This window comes from Phlebotomus papatasi, chromosome 1 (genome assembly GCF_024763615.1).
Source record: "Phlebotomus papatasi isolate M1 chromosome 1, Ppap_2.1, whole genome shotgun sequence".
Classification (NCBI taxonomy): domain Eukaryota; kingdom Metazoa; phylum Arthropoda; class Insecta; order Diptera; family Psychodidae; genus Phlebotomus; species Phlebotomus papatasi.
This window is the reverse complement of record NC_077222.1, coordinates 96,078,188-96,091,992: the sequence shown is the minus strand read 5'-3', so window position 1 is coordinate 96,091,992 and position 13,805 is coordinate 96,078,188. Positions and strand designations below refer to the sequence as shown.

Genomic DNA, 13,805 nt, shown 5'->3' with positions numbered 1-13,805 from the left:
ATTTCTTGGTGGGAAATGGAGCACATCCGACGTGGGAAGAAATTTGATGACAAAAGTAAAAGGCAAATTTGTGCCTCACATAAACTCTATTGTCTATTTTACATAATTGCATTTGCTTCCATTGAACACACAACACAATATACACAACATTACAGAGTTTTATTTTTATGCTCATCTCTATGAATTATTATCCCTTTTAGCCTGTTCCATGGACGTCTAAAATACATCAGAAAAAATGATTGATCTGGCTAATTTACAATTTTTCAATTTTCTACCCACACCAAAAAAAGAGAGATGTGTGTCCACAAAAGTGTCTTTTTCTTGTGGCATTTAATGCCAAAGATTAGACATCCTTTTTTTTCTACAAGAATAAATTTTTTTTCTTATTATTTCGTATACCACAGTGGGAGAGTGAATTTACAGCAATTTACTGAATTCCATCAGTTGAGTATGTGTCCGGAATCCGAGAACACCTCCAATATTGCACTTCCCTGAGCTTTTGACGTAGGATAACTCTATGACTGACTTAGTATCGATGGTCTCCTGCAAATTGATTAGTCCACCACCGAGTGCCCGGAGAATAGCTTGAGGTCCACAAGTATCCCATTTGTACGTGGAACCAGTGCTCACGAGATAGAGATCAGCATCACCCAGAATTAATTTGAGTATCTTGTGACCGGCTCCCGCTGAGAACACAATACTATACCCCAGTGTATCTCTCAGATAGTAGATATACTTCTTATTCTCCGCACTAGACAGAATAGCCACTTTCTTGCGCCCATCCGCCCCAACATCCTGCTGTGGTATATTGGTGCGTTTCACCCCATCCAGTGCCACACCCCAGTAGATTTTCCCACTGTATCCACCATCATCCCTCTCCACGCAGAACGGCTGATTGATTACCCCAACAATTGCCCGTCCAGACTCAATTTCATAGACACCCAGAAGCACAGTGACACATTGAAGTCCAGAAGCCGGAATATTCGGCACTGCTGTACCCCGAGCCTTTCCCTGTACGTATTCAGCTGTGGCATCAATGGGATCCACCCAAATGCCCACATCACTTGCCGTGATCTCAGCACTCAAGCCCTCAATGCACTGTGCATCCTCCGTGCAGATGTCCCGATGAACTTCAGCAGCCAGTAAATCTGCCACCAATTTGTTCCCATTCAACACCTGGAGCAAAATCATAAAAAATTCATAAGATAATTTTTTTTTAGAAGGCGGAAATAAAGTCGAGCAATAAGACTTGATAAGCTCAGGATATTGTTGATTCATTTGCGGGTTTTGCAGCCCATAAAAACTACTTATATCAAAGCTATTATCCTTTAATTGCTTTTTGGGTCATCCCGAGACCACGTAAAGCATATACTTGATGTAAATTTCACATAAGGGCAATTTTCGAGCCATTAGCAGTGATAGAGAACTTCAAATGCCATTAAAAGTTTAAATTGATTTATATTATAGGACTATATCTAATAATTAGTCTAATGCCCTGAACACACTTATGGCTAAAGTCCAGAAACGACTAAGCCCGTTCATAGCCAAGTCAGTTCGTGACACACTACAAACGAGGCTTAGCATATCATTGGCATCCACAAAACATAGCTTTTGTGGGTTTTTATGCAGATATTTTTATTGCAATGTACATGTACTCTATTTAAAATGAAACTATTTGTAAATATTTATTTCACTTCACGTGCATTTATTATTGTTGATTACAATTATTTGTGAGGTGGAAGCTATCTTGCGACTTAAGCCAATTAGGCGATTCAAGTAAATAATTTTTGTTGTTATGCGTGAATTGTGAAGTAAATTTACAAAAATGTTGTAATTCAAAACCATTTCCAGATGCTTTAACTTTGACAGATGATTCAACACACTAAGTTCATATTTTTCTGAAGAGAATCACATAATTTTGCTCCTTTTCTCTTCTAGAATGTTACTGTTTAGTAAAAATTCTTTAGATATATTTTGAAAACTTCTTAAACACAAGAAAAATACGCGAGTGTAAAATGATTCTATTGGAAACAAATTAATCCAAATGGAGACAAGGGAAAGTTTCTAATTGGAGACAAACAGTGTAAGTAAGTGAAACTGCGACGAAAGGCTTCCAATCCAAAACCTTGTTGAGTTGCTCTTGAGTGCAGGATTTGTTCTTATTCCTAGTCTTTTCTCCTTTCCCATCTAAAACAATAGGAAAAACTCTCCAAAAAAATCATATTTTCAGGGTTTCCTATTGAAGCATTTGCAGACACTTCAGAAAAACCCTTATTGTTCATGAAATAAGTTATTATATTTCATTTGAAAACTTCACGTACCGTTAACAATAAAGATTAGCACTTAATTTAATAAAATTTAACCAGAAATATTACATAAATGTTAAGCAAAACGAATAAACAACAGTCACCTTATTGTGTTTTTCATTGGAAAACATGGTCAATCGATGAAAAATTCGATGGTGAAAAAGTACACTATTAATTTTTCTGAGAAATTAACAAATTCAAATTTGTGAATATGAATGGATTTTTGCTTTATTTGGAGCAAAATTAACTAAATAATGAAACTGTGGTATAGAAAATATATAAATATAATAATTTAGTACTGTATTTATCATGGAAAAAATGACGTTTTCATTTGGAGTAGCGAAAAGTTTCCATTTGGAGTAGGTTTTGAATTAGCTTAATTTACCCTAGTGCATTTCAGTACAGATATCTCCATAAAAATCCACGAAAATTATGTTTTGTGGATACCAATGAATGCTAAGTCTGCTTTGTATTGTGTTAGGAACTGTCTTGGCTATAAACGAGCTCAGTCATCTCTAGACTTTAGTCGTAAGTGTGTCCAGGGCATAATACAAAGTTGCTAAAATAAATGGTAATTTTTTTTCTCTTGTTGGAGATTGCTTGAGTTATATAATCTCATATTCTCTTACGTCCCATTATCATCAAGATTAAAAAAATGAAAGTTTATCTATTCATTCGAATCTGTCAGGAAAAAAAATAAACCATAAAAGTCATAAGCAGACGATTAATTTAACGACCTGCAACTGTAACTATAAAACGTTACAGCTTTGCGGAATGTTAGAACACGTGACTTTAATGTTATGCACTAAAAATTAATTGAGCATTGATTGCTCTGAAGAGTTTGTTCTTGTTTTGAAAAAGAATCTGGAATAACGAAAACATTTACAGAGTTCTTTTCCATTTACTTATTTGCAATCGATTCATTTATTCACTTTATAAGTTGCCGCATATCACGCTTTTTCAAATTGATAACAACACGTTTAAACTTATCCGAGATTCCAGGTTCCATGACCTTTCAAATGACCCCATACTTTACCCAATTGGTTAATAAATGATCTTGAAAAAAGCTTATTGGGAACAAAAATAAAAATTATTTTCATATACAGTCAAATTTCTCAAACATGGAAGTTTTATTGACATTTTTCAATTCTAAAATATGAATAATATTTTCAACAAACATAACGAAATTCGTGGGAAATGCACTTATACCCTTAATTGGGAAAAATAAGTAAGGGAAATTGCCCATGCTTGATACCATTGGAAGCTTCGTAATGACTAAATTTTCTATGTTTCACAATATATATGAGACGCTGAAAACAGAAGTGGTCTCCTTTGTATGCATTTCCCTATTAAAGCAGTCCACTTCTGCTCTGAGCATCTTATATGTGACTCATCACAACGCAATTTTAGAATCTATGGGAAAGTGACAAGTTTTTAAAATATATTGCGGAGTCACGTTTACTGAGAAACATAGGAAAAATTTAGTCATTAAGAAGCTTCCAATGATATCAAGCATGGGCACTTTCCCCTATAGAGAATTTATCATTATTATTTCTTGTCAAATAAATGGATTTTGTCGAGAAAATTATTATAATATTATATTGAGATCCCAAATGCAAAGCTTTCTTTATATAACCTCAAATTTTACATTTTGAATTCAACTGTCCGAGTCGTCCATAATTGAGAAACTTAATTGACAAAATATGTATCTAGATCTAGACAAATTCTAAAACATTATAAGAAAATAAAAAAAGAGATAAGAAATAGGAAAAAATGAAAATCGACTTAAAAAAATATCTACCGAAAGCTTAAAGCTGCTATCTCTAACCGTTTAGCCTGTAAGGCCTCCGAACAATGAAATGTATAAAACTCCAATGAATTCTTTAGGAAGCATGATGGTGTATGTTATGAACTACTAAATGGAAGGCAGAATAATTCTGCACAAGGGATGATTCCATGATTCATACGCCGTGTTTTTTAGTAGGGAATAGGATCGAAAGAATATCTGTTCGTCAGGGTACACCTCTATTAGCAATTTCGTCAAAATGTTGAAATGATTGAAATATAATTTTTACAAGATGTGCGTTTATGGAAATCGAATTCAGGACATTTATGTATCACAATCTAAATTTTGTTTGTACATTTTAGCTAGAACACCTACTGAACTTGATAGCATAACAAAATCTTTTATAATCATAAAAAAAAAGAAATAAAAGAGATAAAAGTAGAAATGCTTCCGTGAAACTGCAAATTCTTAAGCTTGTTCTCAAGCTTTGTTCAAGCTTAATTTTACTTCGAGGGTTTATCATTTAATGAAATTTTTAGTTCACAATAATTTATTAGAAATTTTATCCTAAATAAGCTAAAGTTAGTTTAAGTGCTTTTAAAAGCAAAGCAAATCTTATTGCGATGTGACTTGCTACGATAAAATTACTTTTCGCCTTATAAGACTATAATTCTTGTGAGCCACACATTTGCCATTGAACCTAGGGTGAGTGAAATGTTTCACTCAGCAGCTTGAGATTGAGCTCATATTTTCATTCAGTCACAAAGATAATTTATCATTTCATTTTGGAATTTTGGAAATCCGCCCCAGTTTCTCCAAGAGCGATCTTAAAGGGAAAACCCCTGTTCACCGGATTTTAAAGTAACCCATCTGGCTCTCAGACAGAAGGGTAGTCTGGCCTCTAAAATGGCCCATTTAGCCCCCGAAGAAGGGAGAGTGAAAACATCCAGAGACAATGAAATACTCCTAAATAACGAGAAAGATTAGGAGAAGCAACTGAGAAACTCCGAGTTAGGAGAAGGTATTGGTCATGAAAAATACATACGTTCCCAGGATATGCATAAGAGCGGAAGTTGAATACGGTCGCATTGCAGAGGCTCCCAATTGACTCTTTGTATTTACACATGGTTAATAAAGTCGTTCATCTGAAGCGAGGATACCAAAAAGCCAAAAGCAAAATTCCCGAATGGGTCGAAATCCAGAATACTCAAAATCCCGAATGAATTCAATTTTTTTAGGACAATTTGTTCTTCTGGTGAGTGTCGAAATCTGTTGTAGAAATTCTGAATCAACCACATTATTTTTCCAGAGCTTTCGAAACTTATCGTGTCTTCCTCAAAGTTCTTGGTTGGTTTTTTCTTTAGGATCTTTGTCACTAATTCCTTTACAATTGTATATGCATCAATTTTTGAATTTAGTTAGAAGTGAATTTTCTTCTTTTTTTTTCTTTGCATTTGCACCGCGAAGGGACCAACTAGAAAGAAAAGACTCACCAAAAACTACTGGCGGAACAATAGGTGTAAAATTGTGTGTTTGATTTATAGAATTGATCAACAGATTACGACGCTCAACTGAAGGACAAATATTCTTTAAAAAAAACATAGCTCAGTTCCACCACTGCTGTCGGGTATCCGTTTCAAATCCGTAATCCGTTTCCGCGCCAAAATCCCAAAAATTTAAATTCCCGAAAATCCCGAAAAGCCAAAATTCAGTAAGCAAGAATTCCGAATGCCAAAATTTCGAACGCCATAATCCAAAAAAAAGTCAAAAACCAGAAAGCCAAAATCTTATATGCCAAAGTCCCGAAAACCAAAATTCCGAATTATTAAAACTTCCAAATTATTATACTTGCTGAAGACAAAGGAATTTTTTTTTGTGTTTTGGAAAATTATTCTACACATTTATCCTTCGTATAATTTCATCTCTTTCAGGATTTTGACCACTCGAGATTTTGGTTTCTCGAGATTTTGGCTTTTAGAGATTTTGGCTTTTCGGGATTTTGACTTTTCGGATTTAGGCTTTTCGGGATTTTGGCCGGCACTGGAAGAGACATAGATAAAAATGAAGAGAATTTGCTAGTAGCAAATTTGTCGTAGAAGAAGGTGTAGGGTAAAGTGGTAGAAGTTGGACAATGGTACAAGTTGGACAGGGCCTTTTTTCTTGATAAATTTAGTACTTCATTTTTATTGGTATATTTTTCATGCTTTAGTTTTATAAATTTGGTTCCTTGTGCTTAAAAACAAATTTTGGACTGTATTTATCAAGAAAACAGCCATGTCCAACTTGTACCGACGAATTGTCCAACTTGTAACACTATGTCCAACTTGTATCACTTTACCTTACTAGAGAAAAATGAGTTCAGCAAAATAAAAAATTGTGATATAATGATTTAATACGTGAATTAAGTGAATTAGAAAACTTCGTAAACTTGTTTTATTGAAAATAATAAAAGAAGCAAGAAAAGTTTTTAAAAAATCCAATAAATAAATTGCACAAAAAGAGCAAACGTGTGAAGTCCAATTAGTGAGAGAGGTCAGTGATGAAGCAAAGTCACTTAAAATTAGTATGAAAACAACATTAAAAAAATTAACGAAACGAGCAAAATTAAGGAAGAGCACAAATTGAAAATAAAATTAAATAAATAAACTTGACCAGGTATTAGATAAATGCAAATAACCAAAGTACCTAAACAAATTTGAGCATAGTGAAAGGAAGTAACTCAAAAACTCTTCGGAGGGTTAAAGTCAACAATTTGTAAAAAGAGAGTTCCCTATGTTTTCTCCAAGGGGTGACTCATATGGAAAATCCCATAGAAGCTGCCGGTGAAATATTTCGCGGAATCCAAGAAATCAGAAAGAGCCTTATCAGTGTGGAATATGAGAATGAGTCATCCGGGGTCATCCCTTATTTTTCTCAAAGGTGAAAATTTTTTAAACATTTTAACGTTTCAAGTTTAGGCTTTCCAAAATGGGTGGATATTTTCTAAATCTACGGGATTCATTTAACACACGTAAAACATATTATTTACAGTTTTATTTGCGGTATGAGGGAATCAAAATGAATTATCCTAAAATAAATGGACTATATTGATTATTATATTACTATTGCTCTTCCTGTAACCATTTTGAGCAACAAAGTTAGAATAATTTTCAACAAACTCATCAAAACTTTGAATAGCTGGGCAAATTAGGAAACAAAGCTAAGATTTATATCTCAAATTCTCCCCTGACGATCTTCCCAAACGTCTCAGACATCTTCCCTCAAATCTTCCGATAACTTTCATATCTAGATTACATGTGGGATTCCCCCACCATCGATATGACAAAGGGTAACAAGAGTACCAGGTGCGCATGCAGGACAGGAAAATTACGCCTATGCAATTATATACAATCAGTGGCTACAAAAGGTATATCAGAGAGTGAGATTAAAATTTCATCAATGAGTAATTACGGGTATTTTACACAAGCTTAATCAACTCCCCTGGATAACCTTTTGTGGACAATAAATTATATGCAAATATCTCTGGTTAATGGACTCGATATTTTCCATTACTAGAACAACTCAAAGGAAAATTTAATAAAACTGGATTGTTTGAGACCAAATCAAAATAAATCATTTTGACAAATAACAAACTTTTCCATCAATTTCCACAGCATTTTGCAACTTCTTTCTTATGAATATTAAAATCGTTTGAGATGTAAAATGGAAACACCTTCACTAAACAATCTTCTTGTTGTTCAAATGAATTTTTAATGCCATGAAAATCACCCTTGTTAAAGAAAATTGCAAAAGTATGACACTTTCTGTCCAACTTATGGTGCACAATCTCGCAATAAATTTATTCTCGGGTAAAACCACGTGGGAATTGGAAGATGCTCCCAAGTTCAATAAGAAATTTTCATGAAGCAATTTTGTAAACAATTTAAAATATTTCTCAAAATAGATTGGCGCAATATTGGTAACCATACTAGCTGTTGAGTTATATAATAATAAATGTTCATCAAAGGAAGTACATTTTCTACAAGAGAACTCCAATTGAATTAGCGTGACTAAATAGAGGGTAAGGGTGTGAGAACTTTAGACAAATTCCTTCCGACTTTCTTGCCGTAAACTCCAAGCCCCCCCCCATCCCCCATATACCAAGTCACGCTTTTTGTGTCCTTTCCGCGATTGAAGAGGAACGGTCTGGTTTTGCTAGGAGATAACACAAAACGTCCCCATCTTACATTTATGCCTAAATATAGGTCTCTGTGTGCAAATAGCCTTGAGCCTCTCGGGTTTCCGGATATTAAAAAGCACATAACGTTCAAGAGCAGAAAAAATTGAATATCAAAGGCAAGCAGATTCAACTGCACGTTCTATTCTTATCTAGTTGAAAAATAGTACAAGAAAGTGAAGAAAGGAGCGTTATGAATTAAATCGTGAGCTTAAAATAAAATAGGAATCTCCATGATAGAAAGCCATTGTCTTAAAATGTTTAAAATCAAATAATGGAGCTTAAAACATTGAAAAGTTCTCAACAGCATTATAAAACTTTCGGACGCTATTGAAGAAAAATGTCGTTCCAGAACGATAATTGAAAATAATTCGCAGTGTGCTCGAATTCTTCCGAATTTATCTTCGTCATTGTAGATGAATTATTGGTTGTATCGTATCCAAATACAAAACAAAAAGAAACACAAAAGAGTAAGCCATATAAATTTGAAATAAAATAAACTAAAAATTTTGCTTATTTCTGCTAAATTTTAAGCGAGATTCGTTAACATGGCGATAATCACTCAAAATTAATATTATGTTTATTAGCCTATATTTGGGGGCAATTTTCATCAAAAATCATATTTTTGACATAATTTTCACATATCACTTACAGTATTATAGAGGGAAGTTGGGCTATTTTGAGCTGTGGGGCTACATTGATATACGATTTTTTTCGCATAAACATTCTATATACTTTCTAAACATTTGTGTTATCTCACTTCCGACTATTTTTTTGAGTCAGTTGTGTGGAGTCAGTTGTATTAGACAGTAGGCAGACTTTCTTTTAATTGCATCATCAGAGCATTAACCCACGAATTTCCCATCTAATATTGTCATTTCTTGACTATGAATATATATAGCCCCATTCTGTATGGTGCAGGCACATGAATTTATAAATAAATAAAATAAAAAATAAATGTTATAGCCTGCCGAAGAAAGAATATTGAAGAAACCATACTTATTCGAAGAAACCTTCCTATTCATTGAAATATTTATCAGCCTATTACAAACATTTTTCTTACAAATTATACGCAATGAAAAATTTCATTTGCTGGCTAAGTCTGCCCCGTTCTCCCCTAATTCTTGTGCATTGTATTTTTTGAGGTTGTTTTTTTATGTCAAAAAATACCCACTTTTCCAAACAGCTTTGTCTCGGAAGTGATATTTCTTCCTCTCTCATCTGGCCTATTCCCAAAGCAAATGTAACAATGATATTGTAACAAATAACATAGAGCCTGCGAAGAGACATTTCCATCGATTAATCCTGGAGGCTGTCATGAACGCTAAGACGGCGATGGACGCATGTAGACGAAAGGAGATGAAAATAAATTGAATTGAGTTGAAAATATTTCTAAACGAAACTGGACCTTACAATAGTTTCTTTTTTAATTTCATAATTCTTTTTTAGAGCTAATTTACATTACGTTTAAGCTCAATTTAGCCCCACAGCTTAAGGATGCCTCACTTCCCTACACTGTATGGGTCCCGATCAAAATCCGGAAAGCCAAAATCCCGAAAGCCAAAATCCCGAACGCCAAAATTCCGAAAACCAAAATCCCGAATGGGCCAAAATCGCGAATTCTTAAAAGTGTCATAGCTACTCCCACGATTGTACCCGCGCTTGCTGGAGGCAAAGGGAAATTGGGAAAAATTTAAATTCGGTCACTTTGGATTGCAAGCGATGTCTTTTTCCCGTGTCTTTTTCATCGCTTGCAAAGGGAAATCTTCTGTGTCTTGGGAAATTATTCTAAACATTTTCCTCCACATAATTTTATCCCTTTCAGGATTTTGAAAATTCAGGATTTTGGTTTTCGGGATTTTGGCCTTTTCGGGATTTTGTCGTTCAGGATTTTGGCTTTCGAGATTTGGGCTGCCACCGCTATACTATAGTATAGGTCACTTCATTCAAAAAATCATTTTTGATGAGAATTACCTCCAATATGTGTAAATGCCTTAATATGGGGAGAGGGCTTAATTATAAGGTCGGAAAACTGATTTTTTATTGTTCCTGAAATCGATGTATAAACTATCGAAAAGTAATAAAAAAAAACAAAATCCAATTCGAAGTATTTCCAAATATACAAAGGCGGAAGCAAAGGGACACTCAGTCGAATATGCTTTTTCAATTTTCAACTCAAATATGCAAAACATTAAAGTGCGATATTTTGACTTCTCACTTTTACGATTTAGTTAAATTGGCGGGAAATATAGCAAAAAGGTATTCATGAACCGAATGAAACAAATAAAGACTCATATTCTAGTTGAACTTAAAAAGTTAAAAAGTCTCTGAATTTTCTTTAATATATTTTTTACAGCATATTAAAATGAATAATTTATTTAAAAATATGCATTTAAAAAAAACCATTAAAAAAAGTTCCAATTTTACGATTTTCTTCAGTTTTTAGCTGAGATTCTTTACAATCTAAGCTTTTGTGATCCAAGGTGAAATCTGACCTCGTCAAATCGGACCCAAATTTTGGATTTACACTTTTGACACTCATAGCTTACGTCACGAATATAATATGTACTGAAAATTGATTTTCATGGACGTCCTGTCCAGAGTACAAACTCGCACTCTTATTCTCCTTTTGGACATCATACCATATTACATTTAGTTTAAGTCAATTTTGAGCCCGAAAGAGTGAGATAGACTTATGCAAATCTTGTAAAATAGAGAGGGACGCTTTGATTTCATGAAATTTTACCGATCTAAAACAGGTGTGCTGAGTACATAATTGACCAAATTCAATTGGAATGGCTTCAGCAAACCTTTTAGATCAAAAAAAAAATTCAAAAAGTCGAAATTCATGTTCCTTTCTTTCTCAATCCTTTTGCATAAGTCTCTCCCATTTTTCGTACTCTTCTTCTTCTTGAACATCACACCAAATTCAATTTCAATCCAATTTGAATTTGGTGTGATAGACCGTGATAGTAATATTTAAAATGTTTGAGAAAGAAAGGGATGTGAATTTTGATTTTCGATATTTTTCTGATCTAAAAGGTGTAGCGAAGACATAATTGGCTAAAATCGGTGTAAATGACCCAATCAGGCTATTTATACAGATAATTGAGATTGAATTGTTCCAAAATCCGATTTTTGGATAATTCAATTTCAATTCAATGCGGCGGTCATGTAAATGGCCTCTTTTTAATTACTTCCAAAGCTTTCACAATTACAAATTTCACAAGTAATTAATGCCATTAATGCAGAAAAGCGCAAGGTCATCCAAACAAAAACAAATACATGAATTCCAAAATCTACAAATTAATTTACAAAATAAACAAAAAAAATCAGACATTTTTATTTACTCTGAAATTAAGCAAAAAGACAACAACACAAGATTAGTTTATCTTTCAGTGCTTTCAATGTGTATCAAATGTTTATGGAGTTTCTTTCTTATGAAAGATAATCAAATAAAAACTTTTCGTTGAAGCATTGGGAGTTAAGAATTGGATTTTTATCTCGTTTTGATGTGCTTTCTCAAAATAGAACTTTTTGGATACTTGCACAAAATTTTTCCTCCTAAATTATTTCTCATGCTCCTACCGCTCTTATCCTGCAAAATAGCTTTCAGAAGGATTGATAGATCAAGAATAAAGACAGAAGAATTCCTATCCAGTTTTGAAGGTTATTAATTAACAACATTGTCAAAAACTAAGGGAAAATCTTGAAACTTAATCTTCCATAAAACTTTTTCAGAAGATTTAACATTTTATAAAACTGGTTTACTGAATGGAAAATCGAAACACTTTAACGTCACAAATTTAAACATTTGAAATGTCATTGGTACTTACGATAATCTGCATAAAATAAGTAGGGTAAGTGTGCCAAATTTCGGCATAGTTGCATGCAAGCGTCAACGTGTCAAGTTTGAAATGTAATATTTTAAATTCAAATTGATTTTTTTTATTCTTTCTTCTTAAAGAGTGTTGCTTGGAACCTTGTAAAGAGTTTACCGTCTTTATTTACTCTAAAATCATTCTTAATACATTTTAAAATGAATAAAAATATAGACATAGCTTTGATGCCCTATTTCGGCCACATTCATTCTCATAGTTCCTTGCCCTTCGGTAATTCTTCCAATATCTTTTTCACGTTTTTCGTTTGTCGAAGCTACATTTTTTTTTTATTCTTTTGCATTGTATAATCTCTAGAGTACGTAAAATCTAAAAGTTCATGGAAATTCGAGGAACAAAAAAGGTGGCCGAAATTGCAAGCTGGTCGGAATTTGGCACACTTACCCTATTTTTTGTAGATTTGATAAAGAATAAAAAAATCTCTACGGAATTCATTAGATAGAAAATAATTGGAAAATAGCTTTTCGTCAGATCATTTCATAAGGATTTTTGACAAGAGAAAATGAATTAAATATTCAGTTAATTATAGACACCATTTTCAACCCAATGGGAAGGAGTAGAGCAATATAAAAAAAGGATGGAGAGCGCATAGATGAATACCTTTTCTAATAGATTTGCTGTCTCCTCGAGGCTGTCACACACTTCTACGGTAATTGTCTCTCCCAGTGAATTGGTGAATGTGGAACTCTCCTCACCGCGGATGTTCTCCTTCAGATCCGGAAACTAGAGAGGTTGAGGCAAAAAAAGGCGGGGAAAATGGAGAGAAAGCAAATACATATCAATATTGCGACATATCTCATATACACATAATTCCACCGTCAAACCTAAGCCCCTCATTCTCCAGCCCAGAATTTCGACCACCCACATCCCTCCAGAAGAATTCCAAAAGGGTGGTAGTCTCATTACGTAATTCCTCACCAGCTGGAGCACGCCTGATGCGAATCGATCGGGGGCCCAGAGTTAAATCAAATTAGTGCGTGTGGAAAACTCACCGCTTTGCCAACATCGTGCCGGACCATCTCCTGGATGAGGACGTCAGCCAGTGTCTTGAAATCTCGCACGAATCGCGGATTTGCCTCATCCCGCGTTTTCTCAGCCACCAACAGCCCAAAGATATCCTCATTTTCACGACACAATCGGGCTATATTTCCCGCTTTCTCCGACACATTCACAAGTGCCCGCACCAGTGACTCCACCGAACACATCCTTACCACTGCCACCCACTCAAGGAGAGAGAAATCTATCAGCTAACGGATTAATGAACTTGTTGATTGATGATATGTCTTGAATTTCGCTGTGTTTTTGTCTCACGGATCGTTGATTGCTCCAGTGGCCTTGACACCCGCGCACGCGACACTCACGCGACCATCTCTCTTCGTGCTCTGTGAACGACTGAAGACATCCATTCCTCGCCAGCATTCGCAGACCCCCCGGATTTTGGGATGCGCATGCCCATTCAAATCTTATTACGTTAATCAAAAGTCATTTTTAATCCCAACATATTTTAAAAATTAACAGAACCTGAGAATAATTATACATAACTGATTATTAAGTTCTTTCATTTATTCTTGATTATTCTAAATTTTCTTGATCATGAC

General features: G+C 34.3%; 1 protein-coding gene across 1 annotated transcript; it reads right to left on the bottom strand.

Annotated features, from left to right (window-relative positions):
* Nucleotides 1-67: 67 nt before the first annotated feature.
* On the bottom strand, nucleotides 68-13,613 carry LOC129809892 (inositol polyphosphate 1-phosphatase). Its single transcript, XM_055860038.1, has 3 exons — nucleotides 13,200-13,613; nucleotides 12,808-12,930; nucleotides 68-1,176 (listed from the first exon to the last, which is right to left on the bottom strand). The coding sequence occupies exons 1-3, from the start codon at nucleotides 13,410-13,412 to the stop codon at nucleotides 418-420; spliced, it is 1,095 nt and encodes a 364-aa protein (XP_055716013.1). The 5' UTR covers nucleotides 13,413-13,613; the 3' UTR covers nucleotides 68-417.
* Nucleotides 13,614-13,805: the final 192 nt, after the last annotated feature.

Bases quoted from the DNA above. Each gene is read 5' to 3' on its own strand.
- LOC129809892 (XM_055860038.1), bottom strand. From the start codon at position 13,412: ATGTGTTCGGTGGAGTCACTGGTGCGGGCACTTGTGAATGTGTCGGAG. The intron at 12,931-13,199 runs GTGAGTTTTCCA...CAACCTCTCTAG, and splicing joins GGCACGATGTTGGCAAAGCG to TTTCCGGATCTGAAGGAGAA. The intron at 1,177-12,807 runs GTATTCATCTAT...ATTTTGCTCCAG, and splicing joins CAGCAAATCTATTAGAAAAG to GTGTTGAATGGGAACAAATT.